This window comes from Odocoileus virginianus, chromosome 16 (genome assembly GCF_023699985.2).
Source record: "Odocoileus virginianus isolate 20LAN1187 ecotype Illinois chromosome 16, Ovbor_1.2, whole genome shotgun sequence".
Taxonomy (NCBI): domain Eukaryota; kingdom Metazoa; phylum Chordata; class Mammalia; order Artiodactyla; family Cervidae; genus Odocoileus; species Odocoileus virginianus.
The window spans coordinates 7,825,674-7,852,901 of record NC_069689.1 but is presented as its reverse complement, the minus strand read 5'-3'; the positions used below and the strand labels follow the sequence as shown (position 1 = coordinate 7,852,901).

General features: G+C 57.3%; 1 protein-coding gene and 1 long non-coding RNA gene across 3 annotated transcripts; one reads left to right on the top strand and one right to left on the bottom strand.

Annotated features, from left to right (window-relative positions):
- Positions 1–131: 131 nt before the first annotated feature.
- Positions 132–11,896, bottom strand: TMEM179 (transmembrane protein 179). The gene is made up of 4 exons (XM_020897635.2): positions 11,451–11,896; positions 5,464–5,601; positions 3,839–3,917; positions 132–2,257 (listed from the first exon to the last, which is right to left on the bottom strand). The coding sequence occupies exons 1-4, from the start codon at positions 11,753–11,755 to the stop codon at positions 2,078–2,080; spliced, it is 702 nt and encodes a 233-aa protein (XP_020753294.1). The 5' UTR covers positions 11,756–11,896; the 3' UTR covers positions 132–2,077.
- Positions 11,897–12,070: 174 nt separating this feature from the next.
- Positions 12,071–22,043, top strand: LOC139038672 (uncharacterized). Of its 2 annotated transcripts, none has more exons than XR_011491715.1 (3): positions 12,071–12,161; positions 19,841–20,032; positions 20,830–22,043. It is a non-coding gene; the product is annotated as an uncharacterized lncRNA (long non-coding RNA). The 2 variants fall into 2 exon arrangements; XR_011491714.1 differs by having other exon boundaries at positions 20,247–22,043.
- The last annotated feature ends 5,185 nt before the right edge of the window (positions 22,044–27,228 follow it).

Below are 27,228 nucleotides of genomic sequence, written 5' to 3'. Positions count from 1 at the left end.
CGGTTCCCAGTAAGTCTGGGAAACTCCGGGAGCAAACACAGAAGGCAGTGTTTCCAGTCTTAAATTGAAAGCAGACAGAACAACAGAAACAAAGGCAAACTGATGGATAAAGAGATGCCTAACCGTCCACATTAGAGGCTCAGGTATTTTTGTTTTTATTTTGACTTGAGAAATAAATACATTTGCGTTGAAGAACCTTCACTTTCAGCTAAGCTGGAGTAGAATTTAAATAGGATGTCCATTACCAAACAGCAGTGGGGAGAAGCAGGCATTGAGGAAGCAATGGGGCAAACCCTCCTCAGGGGCCCCAGGGCACAGCCGGCCCCTCCTGTCCAGCCTCAGGGGGCCTCCCTGGCCCACTGCTAGGCCACCGGCCCCTGTCCCAGGACCCCCTCCCCGAGGCCGGCTGTGCCTTTCCCGGGAGCCCCCAGGATGGGGAAGTCTGGGGATGCCAGTGGCCTCTGGCCCGTAACAGCCTGTGCATCAGTGACAGTTCCGCCCTGCAGGTGGCCCTGTGAGTGGACACAGGTCTCTGCTGGTCTGACCGAGGGGCTGCCCAGACCAGCTCCAGGTCATCCACACGTGCCCAGGCTCACCCACACCCGCAGCAGGGCCTCCGGTCCAGAAGCCCACGTCCAGGGCCCGCTCCGCCCTCCAGGGCCCAGATGGCTGCCGCCTGCTGGGGGACAAGGCAGAGCCACCCCCTTCTGCGGGGCACAGACCAGGAGCTCTCAGGGGCCAGTGGACTGGGCAGGCAGACCCCCTTGGGGGCCTCAGGTTCTGTCAAAACCGCTCCCCAAGGATCCTGCTGCTCTGGCCAGAACCCCCCGCCAGGCCAGGGGCCAGAGCATCTAAGATGCCAGGAGCCTCCATCACCTCCTCCCCGAGCCCCCCTCCCAAAAGATGCCAGCCAAGCACATCATGACGAGTGACCTGCGCCTCGCTTCCCGGGCCCAGGCTGCCTGCCACACGGGGCCCCTGGACGCCCCGGCCCTCCTTTTCGGGAGATCAAGCTGCTGCAAATGAGCACACAGGCAGACCTGTCTCCTGAGCCGGGGGCCCTGATGGGCGTCCACAGCCAGGCAGCCCCCAGGTGGCTCAGCACCAAATCCTGGCGGGTCCCCCCGACCAGCTCCTCTGCCTGCCGCCATGGGGCAGGACTGCACCCTCGGGGCCCCCTGAGACGGGAAAGCAGCCCCTCCTCTGGGGTACAGGGGGCCCTGGGGATGAGGGTGCAGACAGCTGCCCGCTCTGGTCTCCACCCACACACGCACGCTCGCACATACTGACCACGTGCACTCACATCACACACACGTCCACACTCTCACACGCCTCACAGGCACACACACACCCGCGGTGGCACTGGGCCCCTCTCCCCTGCAAGACGGGTTACCCCCACACCCGTATCCACCCCACAGGCACAGGCCCAGCCCACAGGGGGGCCCCTGGGGCCACCTCAAGTGAGGTCCCCAGGAAGCCCGCACCACCGCTGCGGCCTGACTCCAGACCCACCCACCACCCTGTGCTTTCCCAGGGGCTCCGGAAACAGAGCAGAGGGGGACTCAGCCCCAGGGGGTGCCAGGGCGCAGGGCTCCTTCCCACACGCAGTGCTTGGCTCGCAGGGGGCGCGGGCTCCCCGTCCCCTGCACGCTTCAGAGAGCGGGTGACGAGAGAGGCGTGTGGCCATCGCAGGCCGCTGGGGTCACACTGCGGCCACAGGCCGCAGCCATGGAAGCTGGCAGGAAGTCACACAGATGGCATCCAGCCGAGGCCCGCAGGGGAGCGTGACCACAGCAAGCCCACTGGCCGGGGGCCTCCCCCAGACTCACCCCCAGGACGGGCGGAGGCCCCTGCATGGAGCCTGGGGGAGGCTCCCCCGGCCCAGGGCTGAGGGCAGCTCCACTCCCGCCGGCTGCCAGGCCCGTTCGGGGTGGGAACCGGGTGCCCGGCGAGGGGGTCGCTCAGCACTGCACGCAGAGCCGAGAGGAGGCATGCGAGGTGTGGGGGCTGGGCAGAGCCAGGGCCGCGGCCCAGGGCAGCACGCGCCCCCCAGCCCTGGCGAGGGGGCCGGCCGGGCCTAGATGACGGCGCTCTTCTCGTCCTGGAAGGCGGCGCGGGGGGCGGGCCGGGCCAGCAGCAGCTCCTTCTCGTGGACCAGGTTGTCCAGCAGGTCCTCCTGGCGGTAGTTGTGGTAGACTTTCAGGAAGGCCAAGATGGTGATGGCCAGCCAGGCCAGCCACGAGGCCCAGAGGCCAAACTGCAGGGGCGGAGAGCGCGTCAGGAGGCCAGTCAGGTCCAGGGGCCACTGCCAGGGGCACCTGCCCGCCGCCCAGGGCCAGAAAGGATGGGGGCGTCACCCCCAGCATCTGATAGCCCTCTTGGCCCCAAGCCATGCCCCTGCCTCGGGAACACTGCCCACCCTCGCGTCCAGGGCCCAGGACGGGGAGGGTGGGTACTGGGCTCCAAGGAGAGCTCGTTTCATCTGTAAGGGAGCCTCTTCCAATTGCTGGAACAAATTGACCTTTATCTGCTGTTTCCAAACAGTTGGAGGGGAAACAATTTAATCAGAACCAGGCTCGAGGCGCAATTAAACTGGCTCAGTGGAAGGTGTCTGTCATCATTCAGCCCGCACCCTCCTTATCTAACCCAGACAAACTCGGGCAGGAGCATTTCCCATGAAATTTACATGAAGGTGTCTCTGGCAGGCTCGGCTCATCTCAGCTGGACCCACCAATGTCCAGCCCCCCAGCCCCCACCCCAGAGGACGCCTCACTATGGAAAGGATCCTCAGGCCGACCACTGGCCAGTGCAGGACCAGAAGTGGACCTGGAGGCTGGCAGGACCTGCCCAGAGCCGAAAGAACCCGCCTGCCCAGGCACCCCGCCATCCCTGCCATCAGGGTCATCATCAGGGTCAGGCGCAGATTTTGAGGGACAGACCCTCTCTGACCACATGTCCTAACACACTTGTGTCCAGCAGATGGGGTCCCTAGACTGACCCATGGTCTCCTGGAGGGAAGGGGGTGAACCTGATCCAAGGGCAGGACTGGCAGAGCAGCGTCTCCCCAACAGTGGCTGGGGGCTCCTCCAAACGTGAAGGCCCAGTCCAGATCCCCTCCAGAGACCCTCTCACTCGGACCCTGCCCCAGCTGCTTCACTGGGGACTCACCGTGGGCCCTCAAGCATCTATCTGAGGGCCCACGTGGCGCCAGAACCAGGATCCAGACTCCTGCCCCAGCCTGCAGGCTCAGATGAGCAGCACAGAGCCACCCCTCACCCGCCAGGCCTCCCGCTTCTGCCCTTAATTCAGGCTGTTCCCTCCTCCCAGAACGCCCCACGCTCCACCCCTCCCCACCAGCACAGAAATGCTCTGCCTCCAAGATTCAGCCCTCCTACAGGAAGCCTTCCTGACTGCTCCCCCAGCACTGCACTCACTGTGTCTCCTCTGCCATGACAGCATCCTTAACCAAGAGTCTGTTTCCTCCTGGATGGTGGCAGGGAGGGGAGAGGGGGTAGGGGGTGGGGGCGGGCGGTGGGCAGTGCTGGGCACTCAGTGAAAGATCAGCAGTGAGTCCCCTCCCAGCTACCCGGGCAGCCCTGCCTACCCGGGCAGCCCCGCCTACCCAAGCAGCCCCGCCCACCCGAGCACTCCTGCCTCCTCGGACAGCCCCGCCCACTCAGACAGCCCCGCCCACCCGAGCACTCCGGCCTCCTCGGGCAGCCCCGCCCACCCGGGCAGTCCCGCCCACTCAGACAGCCCCGCCCACCCAAGCACTCCGGCCTCCTCGGACAACCCCGCCCACCTGGTCAGCCCCGCCCACCCGGGGAGCCCCGCCTACCTGGGCGATCGCAAACTGATCATAGAAGGCAGAGTTGTCCACGTTCAGCTCCAAGTCGATGCCCTGGAGCTCTTCACAGCTGAAACGGCAAGACGCAGGGGTGGACGGTGACCGCTGGGGGTGCCAAGCAGGGGGCCCCCAGATGGCGAGGCGCTGTCCCCGAGGTGGGGCAGACAGGGCCCATCCGTGGGGCAGGGACCCTGCAGATCTGACCCCATCTGGCCCTGGATGGTGGGGGCTACCAGCCCTGGCCATCGCTCCCCTGAAGCCCCGGCCCTGGCCCCATGGCCACATGGCACTGCAGGGCCAGGGGCTGCAGAAGCAGGGGTGTGGGGTGCAGCTTCTGACCCCTCAGTCCCCAGACTGAGCTGCACGGCAGCCCTGCTCGAGTTTCCTGGGCATCCAGGGGGCACGCCTTTAACCACCTGGGGCTGGCAGCACAGGCCAGCAAACCCAGCAGCAACCAGCAGGACACCGTGCAGTCCTAGTGACCGCCACAAACTCCTTGTCTGCGGACAGGCTGGTCCGGGCTGGGCCTCCGAAGCCTGGGCTCAGGGACCTGTAGCCTCTCAAACGTCAGGACACATTAATGGGAGCCTGGTGCCCAGAGAGAGGGAGGCCCAGAGGCCCAGGCATGCCCCAGAAGGAGTTGGGGGATGAGGCTGAAGGGCTGGAAGTGGAGTTCGTGAGGGTAAAGAAACTCTGGGTGCCTTTCTAGAGGAGCCCAAGGCCATACCCAGCGGCCCGCCCGTGCTCTGAGAGCTCGGGATGGGGGGCAGGGGGTGGTGAGCAGTCAAGTGTCTGGGGGCTCAGCAGGGAGAGCCCACACAGCTCAGCATGGGCAAGACCCCCACACACAGAGGAGCTGCCCTGCTGTGGACCCTGAGGGGGTCACCCACCCAAGGTGCTTAAACCGTCCTCTGTTGTGCGCCCCACACTTCTGCAGAGGCACCAGGGACCCCCAGGGTGAAGGGGCAGGGTAGCAGGTAGATGCCCCCACCCCTGCCTCTCACTTCAGTTCTTTCATTATTTATATGTTCAAGTTCCAGATCAGATTTTTCTTAGAGAAAGAATCTGGAGCCTCTGGAAGAGGTGAGGTCCCTGCCTTTCCAGAGCCCTGTCCTGGGGCACTGGATACTGCCCTGAGGGCCGGGCAGTGGGCAGCCCCAGGCCAGGGTCCAGCAGTCACCATGCTCCACCTGGGGCTGCCCCCAAGCCAGAAACGGCCACTCACTCAGGGCCCAGAGCTTCCTTCCCGGCCCGAGGCCTCTGTCTCCAACCCCCTCTGACCAGAAACTCCCAGTCCTGCCCCTCGGCACCCCACTCACTTCATCTTCATCTTCCTCCTAGGACCTAGAGCCCACCCCATGGGGTCCCGTCATCCGACCACATGCTGACTTTGATGGGGAAGCTGGAACCTCTGACCTCCGGGACCTTCACCCCTAGGGTCCTTGGGGGACCTGCTCCGGCGTGAAGCTGCGGCAGGCTCCCTGAACTGGGAAGGGGGTGCAGACCAGCGGCGGGGCTAGCCAGAGGTGTGCAGGCTGCAGGGGACACCGTGGGGGCACAGGGGGGCTCTTGCAGGAAGAGGCTGGTGGGGAGTCAGGGCGGGGCTCGGGGCGCACCTGTGGGGCACGGAGCCCTTCTCGGTGATGGCGTCACACCACATAGTGAAGCCCACGCTCACGATGGTGCTGGCGATGAAGACCAGGAAGACCACGAAGGCGCTGACCAGCAGGTTCAGGAAGGCGTAGAGAAAGGAGCTGCAGCGAGGGCAGGCAGGGTGGTCATCATGCCTGCCTGGCGCCCCAGCAGCCCTGCAGGGCCAGGCGGCGGGGGAGGGCAGCCCCCGGCCCTCAGGTTCCCAACTGGACTCTGGGCCCCAGAGGACGGGGTGGGGCCGAGCAGCGTCCCTGCCCTTCCTGGAGCGTCTGTCATCCCACAGCCCTGCTGCCCAGCCCATCCTCCCAAAGCCCAGGAGTGGGGACCATCTTATAGCAGAGACAGGGCCTCTGTTTAAATGCAAGTCCACCTGGTTCCAAAGCAGCAAGGCCAGTGTGCACACTGGCAGGCCAGACTGCCTTTCCCGGAGGCTCACCCCCGCGGGCACCCACCAAGGACGTTTACCCGCACAGCCATCAGCGCGGCTGACCGGCGCCTGCATTGGGGGCCACGTGACCCTGCTCTGATTTCCCCACTGGAACCTGAAAGGCCAAGGGGTGACCAGGGCAGGCACCTGGGGGATCTGGGAGGCAGGGCCGAGGGGGCGGAGCTCACTCAGGGCAGGACTGCACTGCCGGGGAGTGGGGGGGCCAGGGCCTCTCCAGGGTCCACATGGGCAGGTCCCCACTGGGATGCTTTCAGATGGCGCCAGTATTTGCCCTCCCATGGGGCACGCGAGGGGGCATGGTGGGAATACCCACCCTCCAGACTCTCCGAGCCACCCACGAGCATCCTGTCTTCTCCAAACCACCCCCTGGAGACCCAGAGCCCTGCAGGAGAGCAGGTGGCCCAGCTGAGGCTGCAGGGGGTGGGGGGACAGGGCTGTCCCACCAAGAAGGGCCAGGGGGCAGAGGGAACTCCCTCAGGGGGACAGCAGCCCGGCCCCACCTCCCACCTGCCGCAGGTTTCACGTGAACATCAGTGCTTTCAGGACATCAAATCTGAGCAGAATGACTGGCCGAATATGGCTTCACAGAGAACATTTATCAAGCAAAGTATTGTCTGGGACCTCAGCCAAGAAAACATCAAAGTTACTGTCCCCGCACGCGGTGACTGTTGGCTGAGACCAAGGGGTGTTGGACACGATCCATCCATCATCCACCCCCACAATCTGTACTGAATCCTACAAGCTCAGGAGGGCTCCTTGCCCTCTGTGCGGACAGACACCTTCAGGGAACCCTGGACAGCAGGCCTGAGACACAGCCAGCCCGTCAGAAAGCTGCCCCTTCCCACCTCTGAGGGTGACTTACGACAGTCTCTGAGAGACAGGAGCCCCAGACACTCCAGCCGCATTCCTGTAAAAGGGGCACAGTTTGGGGGTCTCCATCCCACAAGACGGGCTTCCCTTATGTCTCAGCTGGTAAAGAATCCGCCTACAATGCAGGAGACCGGGGTTCGATCCCTGGGCTGGGAAGACCCCCTGGAGAAGGGAACGGCTACCCACTCCAGTATCCTGGCCTGGAGAATTCCATGGGCTTTATAGTCTATGGGGTCACAAAGAGTCGGACACGACTGAGCAACTTTCACTTTCATCCCATGAGACAGGGAAGGGCCCATGCTGGGGTCCCGCTGGCTGACAGCCACCTCCGACTCTTCCTCACTTTCTGCCAGTTTCCTTGGCATCTGCCCCAGGCTTTACAGACTTTCGGAGAATCGGGTGTGTGGGAGCCTCACCCGGCCCTCCAGAGTTCCCAGTACAGGAAAGGGAGTCTGGCACTCACGGGGTTAACTCCGCCTTCCTCCTGCCACCTCCCAGGGCGCCCAGCCTGGATGTGCTGTCTCCATGGTGACAGCTATCCTGGGAAGCCCTGGGAGCAATGTGCAGGCTGAGGGACACGTGTGGGCAGGCAGATGGGTTGTGTTAACCCAGCACTCCCCAGCCATCAATCACATACCACGGCCACCTGGACGCACAAGGCTGCCCCAGGCCCCCGGGCCTGAGACTCACCCTCAGCTCAGCCAGAGGCCTGACATGGCGATGCCCCAGGAAGACACAGGCGCCACGGATCCACGGACCCCTCCCTCCAGGCAGCAACCAGGGTGGCTCCCCCTGTACAAAAGCGGCCTCCGCCCCTGACCCTTCATACCCCCCGGGCACGAGTCAGGGGCGCCCACTTTGCAGACACACTCTGCACGAGAAGGGAGCTGGCACCACAGACACCATGTCAAGACCATGAGCTTGAGACCCAACCCTGAGCCCCTCACACAGAGCGAAGGGTAGGGTTCCACCCTCAGTCTTGGTGCGCGTCCTTGGTGGTCTCTGACGCTGGTCTCTTAAGAGATTAAGGTGCACACTAAACCCCAAGCAGGGAGAACCTTCTGAAAACCTGAGTCTGACCAGGGCAGTGGGTCCTCCGTGTGCTGGACTCCAGGGGCCACCAATGCCCCTGAGAGCCTTCCCCACCACACGGCTCTCTCTACTGACCCTCCCAGCCTCCTGGCTCTCCCTGACCCACCCCAGACCTGCCTCCCTGGTCTGTACAGCTTGACCAGCTGTGCCAGAACTGGCTGCCCGCAGCTGACCATTCTGCCCATGGCAGGTCCAGACCTGGCTGACCCAGTGATCCCAGAGGGCTGACCCCTTGGCCAGACCGCAAATCTGCAAAGGCATCCAGGCATGAGTGGCTGTGAGGCAGCAAAGCCTCAAGATGCAGCAATCTTTCTGTCATTCATTCAACAATCACTAACTTGGTGACTCCTGGGCACCATGCCCGATGCTCAGCCCTGAGCACACAGAGGTGGGCAAGGCATGTGCCCACCTTGGGTACAGCCAGCCCCCAGGGTCCCCTCGGATGGACAGCCATGACCTGGGCATCTACAAGAGCTTTGACCAGGTCCTGCAACCAGAACTAATGGAAGAATGACACTCATGACAGATGGCATCACAGCTGACCGACTGCCAACGGGGTCCTGTGATGGACAGGGTGGGGCAGGGGGACACAGGTGGACAAGCACGTGGCCGTAATTCCTGAGGGCCGAGAAGGACATTCTGCAACAGATGTGCCTAGAGAAGAGAAGGCTGGCTCAGCCTTGGCCGCCATGGTGGAGGCCACTGGTGGCAGGACAGGTGAGCCCCTGGAACTGATGCAAAGCGACAGAGGACCCAACATGTTCCTCCAACCAGGACAAATCAGTGGAGCAGAGGCTCCCTCTGTCCTCGGGGGCGGGCGCAAGGAAGGAGCACAGAGAGGCACGTACTCTCCCAAGCCTCAGTTTTCTGTCTTTGAAACAAGGATGGTAAAAATTCTAAAAAAGAAAAAGAAGGGATATATGCGTATGACTGATTCAGTTTCCTGGTGGTTCAGACAGTAAAGAATCTGCCTGCAATTTAGGAGACCCAGATTCAATCCCTGGGTGGGGAAGATCCCCTGGAGACGGAAATGGCAACCCACTCTAGGATTCTTGCCTGAGAACTCCTTGGGCAGAGGAACCTGGTGGCCTACAGTCCATGGGGTCCCAAAGAGTCGGACATGACTAAGCAACCTTCACGCATGTATACATGATTCTCTTTGCTGGATAGCAGAAACTAACACACCATTGTAAAGAAACTATACTCCCAGAAAAAATAATTTGAAAAAAAAAATGAGGATGCTGACGGTTTCACAGAGCTGATGGACACCTTCTATGAGACGATGAAGGATAGAAGCTGACCCCGGTTCCTGCCCAGCTTGTGTGAAGTGGGCAGCGTGCATGACCAGGACTCCTTTCTTGCAGGCTCTGGGCTCTCTGCACCCCGCCTGCTCCCAGCCTCTGGGTAGGGGGGGAGTTGCTCAGTCATGTCTGACTCTTTTGCAACCCCATGGACTATAGCTCGCCAGGCTCCTCTGTCCATGGAATCCTCCAGGCAAGAATACTGGAGTGGGTTGCCATGCCCTTCTCCACCAGCCTCTGGTGGTCACTCTTAAATCTCACATCTATCAGAGCCACAGGGACTGAGCACCACCTAGAGAGCCACTTATGTGTCCTCAGCAGGTAGACGCTGAACACCCTGAGGCCACTTACCTTGTCGAAATGAGCAGGAACCGTGGGCATGAGCTGATGGTCAAGCCACGGCCCCCACCTGGCCGGTGCCCACTGCCCTCAGCTTTGCAGACTGAAGGGACCTCCGCCTGCCCCACCTGCTGGCCACCCGTCCGCTTCCTCAGACCCCATCTCATAATCAGAGTTCCTCCAGCCCTGACCTGGGCCAGAGACGCTGACCGCCAACACCGCGCTTGGCAATGTGGGTGCAAGTGAGGCCTCACACGTCTCCTCAGGACACAGCTGTCGTGAAGGTTGAGGGAGGGATGAGCGGGGCAGGTGCCCTGCAGGACTGGCCTGGACTCACCCCACAGAGCCCCCACCCCACAGCACACGGAGAGCCCCCCCAGCTGACCCGTGGCTTCTGCAGACCCCAGAACCTGAGTCCACTGGGTTGAACCGCACCCTCTACACTGGCCCACATCGGCACCACAGTATCTGAGTGAGACCTCCCCGGGAAGTAGGGTCTTTGTGGGCATCACTAAGCTCCAGATCTCAGGATGAGGTCATCCTGGGTTTAGAGCGGGCCGTAGGCCCAGTGACTAGGGTCCTCCTAAGAAGAAGGAAACAGATGGAGAAGAGGCCCCGTGGAGACTGGAGTCATGAAGGCCCAAGCCAAGGGGTGTCAGGGTGGCAGGCGGCCACCAGGAGCCCGGAAGAGGCCTGGAAAGGATTCTCTTCCCAACTGGAACCAGCGCTGCCAACTCCTCAGTTTGGGGCTTTTGGCCTCCAGGACTGTGGGAGAATAAATCGTTTTAAGCCCCAGTTTGCGGGGCTTTGTTACAGCAGCCCCAGAAGCTCATGCACATGGGTTGCTGGGATTTCACACCTTCCCGGGGTGGGATCCCCCAGCCTCACTGGTCCCTTTCCTCTTCAGCTTGCAGCCTCCCATTATCTCTCCACCCCTCTCTCCACCCCAAAGCTAAAACTGAGAGCTCTCAGGGGCCTCTGCTTATCTCCTACCTCCACCCGAAAGAAGTGAAAAGCCACTTAGAACTGCCAAAAGATGATGGATGCAGTGAGTGGGGCAGAGTTTGGGAGAAGGCTTGGACTTCCACCTGGACATGAGGGCTGGCAACAGGCAGGGTCGGCCTGTGCAGGAGCTCTGGCCACTCCAGGGTGAGGCGATCCATGGCCTGGGCGTGGGGGGCCCACAGCGGGTCCCACGGGGTGGAGGCCCAGGGGGTGTGACCGAACGAGGACCCCACCCCAGGGAGCCACATCATCCTCTCTCACAGAATCGAGCCAAGACAGGAAAAGGTGAAGAGGAAGATGGAGGCCAGGAGGAAGGGAGGCGAGCGGGGACCTCACACGCCTGCCGCTCCCCTCTCCCACATCCCCCAGCCAAGGTGTGAGTGCCGGCGGGGGGCCTCGAGGGGCTTCCCTCCAGCTTCCCTCCTCTGCCGCCTCCCTTCGCAGGAAGATGGGGACGCGGGGAGGGTCCCCTTTTGTTAGTCTGGTGGGCCTTCTGCCTGCCTGGTCCTTCCCCATCCACCCAACTCGACGGGGAGCTGTCCGCGGTGCTGACGGGTGTGGGCCCCGCAGAGCCAGCGAGGGAGGCCCAAGTCTGCTCAGAGATGACGATGCAACATTTGCACCCCGGGGACGTGGATGGCGACGCGCACTTGTCCAGAGAAGCACTGGCCTTGTACGGAGACGGCTCTGGCCCCTGGGTTCTGGATGGAGACAAAGGGCAGTTTCCCTGGAGTGATGAGCCATGACTGATACTTCAAGGCCTCTGGAACCATGGGGGGATGGAGGGGCTCGCACGCCTGGGGGAGCGGTGGGCACACACGGGGCGCCGTGCCAGGGGTGTGGGTTGCGTCTGTCGGTGAAGGGCAGCCGTGAGACACCCCCCCCCCCCACTTACCCCTCGTGTCCCTTGCAGAGGAAGAAGAGCGTGCGCCAGGCGTGAGCGGCGGCGAGCAGCAGAGAAAGCAGGCTGGCGAGCAGGCTGAAGCGGCAGGCGGCCGGCGGCCCCCACTCCTGCACGGTGAAGCGCTCGCGCTCCTGCACCGTCAGGTTGGCGCTCAGCCACATGCCCTCGGTGAAGAGCAGGCAGCGGCCGCGGAAGTCGTGGCCGTTCTCAGACAGCGGCACCACCACCACGAAGCTGAACAGAAAGGCCAGGAAGTAGCAGACGCACTGCGCGAAGAGGAAATTGTTGAGCGCCATGCCGAGGCCGGCGGGCCGAGGAAGCGGCCGGAGGACACGGCGAGGCCGACTGGGGACGCGGGGCGAGGGGCGCCGGCCGGGAGCCGGGGCCGCCTGAGTCTCCCGGCGCCGCGCGCAGGCCCGGCCGGAGCCGCGCGGGAGGCTGCGCAGTGGCTTCGCCGGCGGGTCCTGCGCGCCCCGCCCGGGACGCGTGCGCAGCGGCCGACAGCCGGCCGCGCCTGCGGTCAGCACCGCGGACAGCTGCCGGCGGGAAGGCCGCAAAGCGGGACCGCCGGCGTGGGAAGGCCACGCCGCGAAGCGGGGAACCGGGGAACGGGGGCACCGACGCGGAAGCGGAACGGAAACCAGGAAGCAGGAGGACCGCTGTGTCTGCTTACGGAGAGCCGACTCTGGGACCAGGAGTTAGGTGTGGGGGCTTCACATGGACCGGTTCCCCAGTTCCCAGCTCCCACATCAGCGTTAAGGGGAGAAGGCCGGGAGAGAGGCTCTCAGAGGGACGAGCCCGAGATGCCCACAGAGAGGGGTGGGAGTGAGGTTTGCGGTCCAACTCTTTGGGCGGGGCGGGGCGGGGTCCGGTCTTTCAGGAAGTGTGGGGGAAATGAGACAGAGAGGAGAAGCTGGGGTCAGGAGAACGACACAGGTCATCCACGGAGCCGGGAGCCGGGAGCCGGGAGCGGGTCTGTGAGCTGCTTTGCTTCTCACCACAGCCCCCTCGGAAGGGCCATCTCTCACACGGCCTGACAAGCAAAGCTCTGCGCTGGTGCTGGTGAGATAAACAATGGATGCCCCAGCACCTCATTAAGACAGCCTTTGCTGAGATGGAATCTGCTGGTGCATTAATTAATAGAATTAGCGCCTTTTCTAGTTCCTTTTGAGACCGAGGCACGTTTAGTCCAATTCCCAGAGCAGAGAAAGCCTCCTCCTAAAAGGAACTGCCAAGTGGTTTAAAATTACATCAGCGTTTTTGTTGCAAGCATGAAAAAATCATTTTGTTTTATTGCCAAAGTAATATAGGCTCATTTTAAAAGTCAGGCCACATAGAAATGTATAAAATAAGGAGACAGTGTCTCCTTCTTGTCCCCCACCCCCACCCCCACCCTGCCACACTGCCAGGATGACCACTCTTCACAGTCCGGCTTCTGCTTTTCTGGGCATGCTGCTAAGCACATAAGCACACATGACCACAATTTACACATATGCTTTATACTATACACACCATTCTGCAGGTTGATTCTTTAATTCAGCAATATGTCATGGACATTATTCCCTGCCCACACATAGAGATTTACTTCATTCTTCTTAATAACTGTGTAACAGTCGATGATTATGATGATTCCACAATTTGCATAGCTGTTCCTCTTTGGGTAACTGATGAATGCCTTTCATCTCTGCTGTTTCAAATACTGTTGAGTGAGCTTCCTTGTGCACATAGGGCTGTGCACTGCTACGAGGATTTCCTAGAAGAGAAATTCTTAGAAGAGGAGTTGCTGGGTCATGGGTTTGCATGTTTTGAGGGTTGGCAGAAATTAGCAAACTGCTCTCTTAAAATGTCATACAAATTTACCTTTATATCCATATTTCAGACACCCGCTCCAAAACTGAGAAAAATTGGCTGTTTTAAAATTCTATCAGTCTTATATGGGGGGTGGGGGGAATCTCACTGATGTGTAAACTTGGGTTTCCCTTATCATTATGAAGTTGAGCATCTCCTATGCTGGTGCCATTTGTAATTCTGTGAATTGCACATCCGCTTGGCAGTCACTTGAAAGTACACACCAAAGACCAGCCTCAGGTCTGGGACAGCAGCCCTTCTCTTGGAGGAAACACACAGGGTTTCTGCTGCTGTTGAGCTTCCCTGGTTCAACCAACAGATCCCACTCAGGAGACTCGGTGACACCCCACCCCCCCCCCACAACTTGGAGAAGAGTTGAAATCCATGCATTCATTATCCAATGAAAGTGAAAAGGGAAGTCGCTCAGTTGTGTCGGACTCTTTGCGACCCCATGGACTGTAGCCCACCAGGCTCCTCTGTCAATGGGATTTTCCAGGCAAGAACACTGGAGTGGGTTGCCATTTCCTTCTCCAGGGGATCTTCCCAACCCAGGGATCGAACCCGGGTCTCCTGCATTGCAGACAGACACTTTACCGTCTAAGCCACCAGGGAAGCCCATTATCCTGTGGATTGGCTAATTTGAACACCTCAGGGGACTATCCTGGTTGTCCAGTGGATAAGAATCTGCCTGCCAGTGCAGGGGATGTGGGTTCAGTCCTTGGTCCGGGAAGATCCCAGATATCGCAGAGCCACAAAGCCCCTGCATCACAGCTACCGAGCCTGAGGTCTGGAGCCCGGGCTCCCCAACAGGAGAAGGCACCGCAGTGAGAGTGCTTGCACCACAACCGGAGGGGCCCCGCTCGCTGCAACTAGAGAAAAGCCACACACGGCAACTGAGACCCGGCACGGCCAAGACAAACACATACTTTTCTTACAATTTAAAAAGAGAGACATCTCTGGAATAGCATATCTGCTGTTAGAAAACACATGTGAGGGGGTCTTACACTTTAAAAGCTTGGCCAAAACAAAGGAGACCACGACAGCTAAGAGGCAAGTGACCCAATGGGAGAACCACAGAATAAATTCAAATGATTATTAAATATCTACCATCTTTTAAAGTCTTTATTGAATTTATTATAATATTGCTTCTGTTTTACGTTTTGGTTTTTTGGCCAAGAGGCACGTGGGATCTGAGCTCCGCAACCAGGGATCGAACCCACATCCCCCGCACTGGAAGGCAGAGGCTTCTGCTGGGCCCCTGGGGAGGTCCAATATCTATCACTGCAAAAGGTCCAAGACTCCAGCATTTTTAGAGATGAGTTCCACTTACCCTTCAAAAGTCATGGAATTCCCTTGTCATTAAAATACTTTCAATCTATAGAAAATGTGGAAAACTCCAAAATTCATATTTTAAAAGTCAGTGTTGCACTAACGCTAGAATCCTCTTAGAATAGTGAAGGAAAGAAAGTAACGAGAAATTGCATTTACAAATACTGATGTAAAGAATTGCAAAGGAAATATTGACATCTTGAATACAATCCAATGTAATAAGAAAATAAAACATTATCAAGCAGAAGTTATTAAAAATGTAAGAACTGGTTAGCTTTAGGTATTTTATAAATAATGTATTACATCAACAAGCAAAGAAGAAAATTGCAAATTTTTCATCCAGGAATACCCAAAGTTATTCACATAACTGAATACCCATTCTTTTTTCTAAAGTTTGTGTGATAAGAAGAAAAGTACCTGAATATGATTTTTTAAAAAAAAAAGCTACCTTAAAACAACATCAAGGAACTTCTCTGGTGCTTCAGTGGTTAAGAGTCCGCCTTGCAATGCAGAGTGTGCATCGCACCCTGATCGAGAAGCTAAGATCCCACAAGCCACAGCTAAGCCCGTGCACCGCCACAAAGAATCGGAGTGCCACAACCAAGACCCAACACAACCTAAGCAATCAATTAACTAGTTTTTAGAAACAGTGTGTATAAAAAAGCAACAGCAAAAATCTGCACCCATTCAAATCAGAAACAAAACGGGAAGTTGCACTCTCACGCCTACTACAATCTGCTTGGCAACTCTACCCAATTAAACAAGTCAAAGAAAAGAATGAGCTATATATCTATGGAAACAGACAGAATTATATTTATTGGAGAATATGACTATATGGGGCTTCCCAGGTGGCACTAGTGGTAAAGAACCCCCCTCCCAATGCAGGAGACCTGAAAGACCCGGGTTCAATCCCTGGGTGAAGAAGATCCCTGGGAGGAGGGCATGGCAACCCACTCCAGTATTCTTGCCTGGAGAATCCTGTGGACAGGCAGAAGCCTGGCAGGCTACAGTCCATGGGGTCACAAAAGAGACAGGACTGAAGCAACTTAGCTTGCATGCACACATAACTGTATATCTACAACGTTCCAGATACTCTGCTAAGAAATCACTAGAATTTACAAGAGAATTTTGTGAGATGAATGGATGGACGTGAGACAAACACACAAAACTCAACAGCCACCATCGTCTAAACCAGAAGCTCAGGTCCGCGTCCCCGGCAAACAGACGCTGAAGACTCTGAAATCCACATGCGGCAGCACCCGTGAAGAGGTGAGGCGGCAGAACCCGGCATGGGGGCTGTCGGCCTGGGATGCAGCTGCAAGGAGGCCTCAGCCAGTCCCACGGGAGGCTCTGAGCGCCGGTGGACGTGTCCCAGGCCGAGGCCACGGGATGTGGCCGTGGTGGGCACGAATTGTCTCGGGTGAGGCAGCTTCCTGAGGCAGAGGGCAATTTCTCGAGAGAGTCACACTTGTGGTCCCTGAGCAGGTCCGCCTGTCCTGAAGCAGGTGTGCGTCCCAGACCACAGCATTCGCCGTAGTCCACACCCTGAGCAGCCCAGACCCACGGACTGCACAGCGACCCCGGGCTTCTCGAACCCTCTACCCGCTGCGGAGCTTTCCCTTCGCTCTCCGCCAGGCCCAGACTCACAGGCCGAGCACGTCTGGCCCACACACCCTCCTCTCCTGTGTTTTTCCAGGTAGATGCCAATGGAACCCCTCCCCTGCAGCTCACCTGTGACTTTCACCACGACCCCCCGATTGAAGTGAGCTACTTCCGTGTTCAGGCGGACTGCCACTGGAGGGCACGACCTTGTGAGGCAGCCCGTGCGGGGCAGGCCTGGCCGTGTGGTCAGCTGAGGCCCCGTGTCAGGCCCTCTGTCTCCACCAGGGCCAGTGGCTGGTCCGGAGCTATCGCATAAATGGTGGTCCCTTCTGCCTTGCTCCAAAACCTGAGGGTCTGCACTGGTGATCCTGCTGGGCTTATAAACTCCGCGTAGCATCCGTTCCCACATAAATACCTCTAACACCATAGGCACAAGACCGGCCCATTAGTATGGCCCGAGCACAGGGCTGCCCACATCCCAGCTTAGAATTTCTGTAGGGTCTCTCCTGCTCCGGGAACAGCCAAAGCTGGCAGCCTCCTTCCACAGGATTCAGTAAATGAGCTGGAGCAGGCCCCCACAGGTGAGCTTCAGGCCCAAAGAGGTCTCTGGGCCTGGTCCTTCCTCCTCCTCAGAGGCGGCAGGCACTGGGCCGGGCGGTCTGCTCTGGCATCACAGAGGGCACCCCGGCACACTGTGGACCACGGGACCCTACACGCACCCAGAGCGGCGGGCCCTGAGTCCTGCGTGGCTCCGGCCTCTCCCCAAGGCCTCGCACACCCGCCCCCGCCAGCTCCTTCCATCAGATGATCACGGTCACGGGGGACCTCGGGAGAGTGTGAAGTCTGTCCAGATGGTTCAGGCCCTTCGGCGATGCAATGACAGAAGACGGGAGAGTTAATGCAGCCCTGGGGCAAGACCGTAGTGAGCCCTGCGGTTCCTCCCACACAAATGCAAGCTGTCGCCGCGGGTAGAAAGGAACGTATCGGCCACACGATGGGCCGGGTGCCCGGTGCTGTGGGCCCCTTACTCTGCTCCAGCAGAGACGCCGCATCCAGGCAGAGCCGTGGGTCAGATTTCTACGTGGTTGCGTTTGCACAAGTCCGCTGTCATCCTCCGTGGCCCCGGGGCTCAAGAAGACGGCGGGAGCCGGGTCTCCTGAGGGTTTGTCCCAGGAGGCTCCCTGGGAGGCAGACTCTGGGGGTCGGGGAAGGGCTCGGGGACCCACGGGGGGGAGGTCAGGACAGACCAGGATGGGGCTGAGCTCCCAGGCTGGCCTCAGCTGCCCCTGGGGCCCAGGGCCTCCCCTGGCTACCAGTACTGACCAGTCCCGGGGAGCAGCTGTCCCGGGCGGAGGTGACCCCTCGCCAGGTGCAGGGAGAGGGTAGTGCTCGGGGCAGCCGGTGGACCGAGCCCAGCTTCTGAAGCAGCTCCGCCAGGGGGCTCGGGCGCCGCCGCGGGGCAGGCCTGCCAAGGCCGAGAACCCCCCGTCCTTGAAGCCAAGCCCTGGGTCTGGTCCCCCACTGTTTCCGCCCTCATCACGGGCTCTCACACTGGCCTTCAACCGGACCACAGGTGGCTCGGCTGCCGGGCAGCCTTCTCCAGCGGCAGCACCAGCCGTCTGATCCCATGGTGTTGTGATTTCGTTGCTGCCGCCAGGCGCCCAACATAGGGCACAACAACCGCAGTACCCCCCACCCTGGGGTCACACCCCAGGCGCCGGGACCGCAGCGTCCCCAGCATGACCTCGCCACCAGCATCAGCGCCGAGGCCACTGGTCCCACCTCCATGCTGTGCCTGCAACTAACTCCAAGGGCCACACGGGAAACAGACGCGGGGCTTTGTGCTTCGTGGAGCTGGGGAGGGGCCTCCTGGAAAAGAGCTGTGAGTGAGCAGGGGCAGCAGGACGAGACCTGAAGTCGCTCAGCGACTCAGAGGCAACGAGAGCCAGCTGACCCCACCACAGCAGCCCCCCAGAAGGGTCCCAAACTGGAGCTGAGACTGGACCTTTCCCCCCCAGACTGGCCGGTCTCTAGACATGGACTCCCCCCCAGGAGGCACTGCAGGAGCTTGCCCCCGACTTCAGCTGCCCCGGCGGCTGATGGTCACAAGCAGGCGAGGGAGCGGATAGCTCGGTCCTGCGGGGCCTCCGTGTGGCCCATCCTAGCCCCCCGGGAACCAGCCGACCGCTGGGAATGGAACCCCGGCCACAAAGTCCCTGACCACGAGGAGACTGGAGGGGGCATGTGGCCGAGACGAAGGGACATCCACACCGCTGAAGGACAGAAGTGAGGCTTGTGGCCCAGAGGGAAACACCACGCTTCTGGGTGACCATCTCCCCGCCACTGAAAGCCAGTGCTTCCCAGAGAAACCTGCAGGGGTGTTGCCACTCCAACCTAATTCCTAGTTTTTTACTTTAAAGTTTAGTTATAAAGAACAGATTTTCCGTGATTGTCACAACTTTATGCAAAGTGTTAAATATTGCCATGAAGCAGGTATAGAACAACACAGGGCAACGGGCTAGAGGGGCCGACACAGCTCAAGTGCCCGGGAACCTGGCAGAGGAAAAAGCGGCCCATCCGTCTAGTGGGGGGGCGCTCACTGCACAGTGATGTTGGCACAGCCGATCAGAGGTGTGCAGGAAAGTACACTGAACCCTAGCCTCATCCCAACACAAAAATAAACTCAGTATGTTTTAAAGGACCAGAATGCAAAGCAAAACAAGAAACATCCAATAAGAAAAAAATGTAAGACTACTTGCATAATTCCAGGAAAGGGTGACACTTTCAGCCAAGACAGGAAGTCCAGTAACAAAAAAAGAGAACAATTCAACCATTATACAAATGTTAAATCCTCTATGGCAAAGTAAAATACATAGCAATTTTTAAAATACTACATTGTGTGTATGTGTGTGTCTGTGTGTGTATGTATGTATGTGTGTGTGTCTGTATGTCTGTGTGTGTATGTGGGTGTGTCTGTGTGTGCATGTGTGTATATGTCTGTGTGTGTATGTGTGTCTCTGTGTGTGTCTGTGTATATGTGTGTATGTGGGTGTGTCTGTGTGTATGTGTGTCTGTGTGTGTGCCTGTGTATATGTGTGTGTGTGTGCGTGTGTGTGTCTGTGTGTGTATGTGGGTGTGTCTGTGTGTGTATGTGGGTGTGTCTGTGTGTGTATGTATGTGTGTCTGTCTGTGTGTGTGTCTGTGTATATGTGTGTGTGTGTGCGTGTGTGTCTGTGTGTGTATATGTGTGTCTGTGTGTGTGTCTGTGTGTGCTAGTCGCCCCACTCGTGTCTGACTCTCTGTGATCCCGTGGACTGTAGCCCACCAGGCTCCTCTGTCCATGGGATTCTCCAGGCCAGAATACTGGGGTGGGTTGCCATTTCCTTCTCCAGGGGATCTTTCCGATCCAGGGATCGAACCTGGGTCTCCTGCATCGCAAGCAGATTCTTTACCATCTGAGCCACAAGGAAGCCTATTACATGAGTATACTACGTATTAAATAGAGAAATGTTACATTTGTGTGTTTAAAATATGCGAGAACTGAGTCTAAAGACAAACACCGGGGCCTGTAGCTTACACGGCTGTCTCTCCATTTGCAACAGAAAACACGCACAGCCCGTGTAATCCGGAGGTTTAATTCCCCGCCTGTACAAAGAGCTCCCGCAGACTGAGGAGATGAAGGATAAACGGAGGGTTCATGCAAGTGGAAACACAAGCCTGGATATGGAAAGCTGCCTGCACTCTGGGCAGCGAGGAGACGCAAATTAAAATGGAACTCACTCCGAACGCAAAAGGTCAGTAGTGGGGGCGGGGGGCGGGTGTGCCCAGGCCGGGAGGCGGGGTTCCGGCTGCGGAGGGAGACCGGCTGGGTCTGGGGCCTGGGGCACATCTGAGAAGCTCTGTCTGCTCCGTCCTCCGCACCCCCACCCCGCCGCCACCGGATCTTCCTCCTGTAAGGACATATGTCCATGAATGTTGATCACAACACTCTGTGCCTCCCAAACGCAGAAACAAGCAGAGTGTTTACTAACGAGGGCCAGGCTGAATACACTCCTGTGCCTCCTCTCGATGGAAAAATACACACACGAGACAGAAGGAGCCAGGGCTCCGGGCTTCGGCTGGAAGGATGAACCATCACAGAGCAAAATCTGAAAAGCAAGTTGCGAAAGTAACGTGTGCGGTGCTGTGTGTTCTGCACGTGCAGAGTCTGGCTGTTTATCTGACGCGCAGGTGAGAGGGGTGTGCCCGGAGCAGGAGGCGGCAGGCCAGCCCGCCGTCGCCTCTGGGCACGCGGAGCCTGCTGGCGGCCCGGGCCCAGGTCCGTCCGTCCCCTCTGGCCCACAGGTACCTGATGCCGCTGGGGTCTGAAGGAACACTGTGCGGCTTCACGGCAGTCACCGCAGAGTCAGATGCGGAGGCTGCTTTCGCGGCCTGACGGCGGTTGGCAGCTCCCCCAGCGTCCTCGAGGCAGGACTGTGTCTGCAGGGCGGAGTGGAGGAGGAGCGCTGGGCACCCCCCCGGCCTCCTCCCAGGCCTGTGGCCAGTCGGCTGCAAACCTTGCCTCTCTGAACCTTTGCTTCTTCATCTACAGGTTGGGCTAATATCTCCCCACCGCAGGCCAGGCCTGTGCGGGGGCAGAGCCACGACCCAGGGCTGTTCTCAGGAGGACATCCATGAGCCTGGATGGATGGACCGTGCCTGGGCACCTGTTCCATACTGGCCCCGAGTCAAGCACCGGTTCCCCCTCCCGGGCCCCCAGACCTGGAGGATGGGAGACCAACTTCTGACTCTAATGCACAGATACCACAGCTGCCCAGGCCATCACCACACTGAGCCAGAGGAAGAGGCTGACCCGAGGAGGGCCCAGAAGGATCCAGATCTGGGAGAGGCCTGAGGGAGAGAGCCAGGGACACGCAGGGGTCAAGGCACACTGCCAGCTCTTCAGAGTCGGAGAGTCACAGATGGAAGCCTCTGGAAGGAACGCCCCCGTCAGGCCTCACCACCTCCTCCGGCCTGGGGGAACAGGGTTGGGGGGGCTGGTGGCGGGGAGCCGGACACACAGCTGAAGGGGAAGGCCTCCCACCAGGATTCTGGATTTACAGATTCCTTTTTGGTTTGTATATGTCTCATTGTATTGCAGCTTACGGCTTTCCTGTATTCTTTGTGAGCTTTTCTATTTGCCAATTAGAAATACCCTCCTTTGTCCCTCTTAAATATTTTGCCCTGAATTTTATTTTCCATGATATAAATACTGCATTACTTAAAAGTTTTTGGTATTTTTGATAGGCTTTTTTTTTTCAGCCTTTTTTGTTATTTGTTCTAATTCCATTTGAAAGTCCTAATCTTTTAACACATTTACTTAACCCGTTGACATTTATTGTGATTTGTGATAGAATAAAGTCTTTCATTCTATTTTCTATTTTATTTGTTTTCCCCTTTCTTACCTTATTTTACAGAAAAAAGCTTTTATTCCATTTTTCCTTAGCTGGCTTTGAAATATTTACATTCTGTTTTCAATCTCTCTTGATTGCCTGTAGACTTAAACTTACCATTTTCTGGCAGTGATCTGGGCTTAGATACCCTCAGAACAAGGCAAGGCTTGCAGTGTAATTTAATTTCTCTCCATGTCTCACATCTCCGCCAAGCCTCCCCTGTTGACCCCACAGGGAATTTTAGCTTCAGAGTGTTAACATTTTTACAGGTGATACCTATTAATTTGAACTTCACAATGTGCTGCCTTTTTTTTCTTGCATCTTCATCCTCCCCTGTGAAACGTGAACAGCAGCCACCGACCCACAGCCTCACCGTGAGGATCAAGTTAGGCCCTCTGGGTGCAGCTCTGAGCAGGATTCTAACAGTAAAACAATAACCATCGCGGCGGCACCTGCCTTCCCTTTCTTTCTGCTGAAACACCTCTCCAGCAGCTCTTTCAGGACGGTGGGTGATGGGAGCCAAATGTCTTTCTTCCACATAAACAATGGACTATCCAGGCATTTCCTCCCAGAACAGGGAAGACTTTTCTATCTTGTCACTTCCAACGTGGAGAAGACAGGTGTCAATGTCATCCCTGCTCTTTTTCAGTAACATCCCCTGCCTCCTCCTCCTCACCCAACTTGCAGGCCTTTAGGATTTTCTCTGTATCATCACTTTGCACTTTAATGTGTCCAGAAGCAAATTTGGTGTGCGTGGGGTGGGGGGAGTTGTTTACACCGATCCTGCTCAGCACCTCTTGGTCTCTTCCAGTGAGCTTGGTTTACCCCCCAGTTGTCTAGAACCCCGGAAGATGGGTGCCGGGGCGTTCAGACCTGCAGGCCCATCTCAGCTCGGCTGTGTCCTGACTGTCCCTGCGCCTCCGTTGTGGTAGAACCTTCAGCTCCCCGTCCAGCCCACTGCCTCCCCCGCAGCATCTCCAGGCTTCATGCAGCCCAGCCACAGACACATGTTGGCTTGTTCCTAATGACTATTTAAATCCCAGGCCTCTCGGTTTCTCCGACACACCCTCCGTCTCCCTTCTCAAGACTCCAATCCTGCGTTTCAGATCCTCTCTGCTGGCTCCACTGACTCTGCTGCCTTTTGTTCTCACAAAGGCGCACATCCCTTGGAAACTGGGTGATATGTGGCGGTGAGCTCACCTTAGCTGTGGCTTCTCCCCATGAGGCCCCTGATGTTTTGCCTGCCACACCCTTGGGGGTGACAAGGCCCTCTTGTAACGAAACCTCAGTCTCCTATGCACACTCTTCACAAATAAGCCTTGGCCTTGGCCTGCTGAGTCCAGTTGATCAAGAATCCCCCACCCCCGGGACTTCCCTGGTGGTCCAGTGGCTAAGACTTCGCACTCCCGATGCAGGGGGCCCAGGTCCCACGCCTGGTCAGGGAACTAGACCCCACACGCCAGAACTAAGACCTGGCACAGCCAGGCTCAATGGGCATGAATCTGAGCACCCTCTGGGAGACAGTGAGGGACAGGGAAGCCTGGCAGGCTACAGTCCACGGCATTGCAAAGAGTTGGACACGCATAGCGACTAAACAACAGCCAAGTAAACAAAAAGAATCTCCAACTCCTGACACCCAGCCGAGCTCCACCTCTCCCACCTGGGATACATCCCACGTCCCTCTGGGTAACTTTCCATCCGTCCCCTCACCCTGCCCACCAGTCCCTGTGTTTTCACAGTTGAGCCCAGTCTCTCTCTCCTATTGCAATAGTCTTGAATAAAGTCTTCCTTGCCATATCTAAACGTGTTCGGGGTAATTTTTTTCTCTTTTACAAAAGGAAGGCTAAAGGCTGAGCCTTACCTTCAATCTCCAGTAAGAGTGGAAGGGCAGATCATGCCCAGTTGAGGTGATTGGGTTCAGACCAGGCGTGAGTGCTGCATACCCTCCCAGAGCCACCAGATAGCAGGACATGCCCTGTCTCTTTAAACCAAGACCCCACTGTCACTGATCCCAGTTTAGGCAGACCCGTGATCCCTGAGCTTGAGGTGGGGGGGCGGTGGGCAGAGTACAAGAGAAGCCAATCACTGCCTGGTGAGAAAGCCTCAGTACACACAAGCATCCGTGCTACAAGAGATCGAGGAAACGGCTTGCATGGGGGGGTGGGGGGGAGACTTTGTGGAACCGAGGGCGCTGTTCATGCCCTGAGCAAAGCTTGTTTGATGTCTAGGTTGTCCCACACCCAGGGACGGCTTTGTCTGCCACCCACAGAGCAGATGTCCCCGCTCACTATTGTGAAAAGGCTGCGGCCACAGACAGAACATGGAAACAGTCTCCAGTTGCAGAACATCTGGGGGTTGGGGGGATGAGGCGGCAGCGGCGCAGGAGAGGGTAAAGAGACCACTGCAGGGAGCACATGTTTGGAGAACTTCCGCCCTTTATTTGGCACTTCCTTTTTTAAAAGAAAATGTTTATAGCCCAGGAAACCAAGAGAAGAACCAAACATAAAAAACTGCCGTGCCCTACGATCAAAGGCCAATTGCAGTGCATCAAATTTGTGCACAGAGGCAAAGAAATTGTTCCTGAAAAAAAGAGTGCAAATTGCTAGTTCGCTGCATGTAAATGAACCGTTAATTGCTTTTTGCAAACAATATTTATGCAAATGGTCTCCCACTCTGCAAGGCTGTGCAGATAATGCCCTCACATCCCCATTTGTCACCAGCCCAGCCGGACCCCAACCACACACTCTATCTTCTTCCTCCGCAGTCCTGGGACCCTCTCTGCCGCCTCCTTCCTCCTTCCTCCTCAGCACCTCTGCTCCGATGTCCTCCTCCCTGAATCCTGCCTCCTTCCTTCCATACATGCAGGTCCTGCTCTCACACCTCCTATCCCCAAGTGAAAGTGGAGGAGACTTTCGCCCTGCAAGTATGGAAGGAAGTCACATGGCAAAGGCAGTAAGGAGTGCAACACGGAGACTCCAGGTCCCCTTAGAAAGGCCAAACCAAACTTTCGCTCACCTCTCACCCTGCACTCAGCACTGCCAACATCTCTCCATCAGCAAAATCAACAGGAAATCTAGGAAACTGGGTAAGTCATGCAGACACGTCACACTACTCCCAGTACGTAAAGACCTTCTGAAAACCAATAAGAGAAGGCCCACAAGTCAGCAGAAAGAAATTTTCAAACAAGATGAATCATTGGAAAATAAAACCCACTGAGTCTTAAACACATGAATGGGATCTTTAAATCGCTCGCATAAGAAATGTGCTCTGAAGCTCCCCCAACAGGATTTGGGGGACCAAAGAGGATGGAAGCAGCCTGGGTCTACATCCTCTGAAGAGCTGCCAGAAACAACGAAGAACAAGAAGAAACACAACCACACGGAGACCGCGCCCTCAGCACGACTAGAAGACCAGACAGCCCTGACTTCAAAACAAGTGCAAGCGCAGAAAGAAAAGGAGAAAGAGCAAGAGACGCCAGCAGGCAGCCTTCCCCTGCTCAGCAGCGAGTGAGAGCCGACCAGGATGACTGGGGAGCGGGGTGCAGACAGCGGCTGGCCGAGCAGTCAGCGCAGAACCAGAACCGCCGGAAACAGGGCAGCCCGGCAGCCCCACGTGCGTGCACAGCGACACGCATCCTACACATCAGGGCGCCGACTGCGGAGACACCGCATAAAGTGGGATCTTTGAGAAGCAACGCGTCAGGAGAAGCAAAACAGAAGGAAGGCCTGCCCTGTAGGAGGCACGTGCCAAAGGCAGAAAGGAGTACAACGCGGAGCTTCCAGGTCCCCTAAGAAAGGCTGAGCCGAAGTTCAGAGGACACGCCGCCTGTCCCACTCCCACCAGCACCAGAAATAAGTCTATTAAGGAACCCGGACTTTGCTCTTTGCTGCACAGATGGAAGAGGGGCTAGAACCAGCAATCCTGTCAACAGTACCCCTCCAAATGCACAAAATGAACAGGCCAAAATTACATCTATTCTGACGTGAAAGTGAAGTCGCTCAGTCATGTCCGACTCTTTGTGACCCCATGGACTGTAGCCTGCCAGGCTCCTCTGTCCATGGGATTCTCTGGTCAAGTGGGTAGCCATTTCCTTCTCCAGCAGATCTTCCAGACCCAGGGGTCGAACACAGGTCTCCTGCATTGCAGTCAGATTCTTTACCATCTGAGCCACCTTACTACAAAAATCAGACCATAAACACTGACACAATTTGGCTAATTAAAAAAAGAAAAAGAAAAACTTCTTAGGAAAAAACATGAAGCATTAAAATACTGTGAGGCAACGCTCCAAAGTGAATCGCATGCATGTCTAGTCGCTCAGTTGTGTCCAACTCTTTGCAACCCCATGGACTGTAGCCCGCCAGGATCCTCTGTCCGTCGGGATTCTCCAGGCAAGAATACTGGAGTGGGTTGCTGTTTCCTCCTCCAGGGGATCTTTCCGACCCAGAGATCAAACCCCAGTCCTTACTTCTCCTGTATTGGCAGGCAGGTTCTTTACTATGAGAGCCACCAATATACTCAAAAAAGCATTTGGGGATATGGAAACCATCTTGAGTCAGAAATTCAAAGTCTAAAAACACAAATGGACAAAAGTGGGAAGAAGTGGAAAGGTTGGTGGAGATCAGACGAGAAAAGGAGGCCAGGGAGAAAAAGGCGAGTGAGAAACACCAGCAAAGAAGGAATTCCAAGGCGTAAGTGCAGCCTCTAAGGAGGGAGACCGGCGGGAACAATACTCACAACCACAGCCCAAGAAAATGGTCCGGAAGTAGAGACCGGAGTCCGAGGGTGAAAGTCCATTCCCGTGGATATGGCGGAGGACTGGCCTGCAATGATTGATCTGAGACACTTCCTGGAGAAACGCCTACAGTTCCAAGAAGAACCCAAGACAACTCACAAGAGCAAAAGAACTTTGTTGGCATCAAAAATAACAGCGAAGCCGCAGTGGGGCAATATTCCCGAAACACCAGTGCAAGTCTGAGCCCAGGAGTCTGCGTCTGCAGAGACAACGCCTCCTGTTCTGCAGTGCTGTGGATTTCTGAGCCAGAAGTGCTGGTGACGTGGGTTGCAGGTCGCCTGGGGGGCAGACCAGCCTCGAAGTTTCAGACAGTGACATACCCAGGAGAGAGGATCCCAGGTCTGTCTCCCTTTGCCAAGTCTTTAGATTTCAAAATGGGATAAAACTGAGAGCTATCCCATTACATCCCCAAGGTGGTAAATGAGGGACCGTCCCTTCTGTTCTCTGCATTAGAAAGAGAAGCTTCTTCTCCCAGGCTCCTGGGGAGGTGAACGCCGGGCTGGGGGGGGAGTAATCTGTATAGTGATTCATATATGAGCTGCAAGACTCATAATTTTGGGTCCCTCTCCAACGGGCAAAGGTCCTTCTGCATGACAGGGTCCGTCCTACCCTCGCCTGCTGCCCCGGGCGGGGACTCGTCACAGGGAACAGATGTGGACACATTCTGCAAGTGAGCCCAAGGCCTTCCTCTAACCCAGAGATCTCTCGCTTAGCCGTCCAGGATCCCATGCTTACTTAAGCTCAAGATGAGATAGATAAGTTCAGA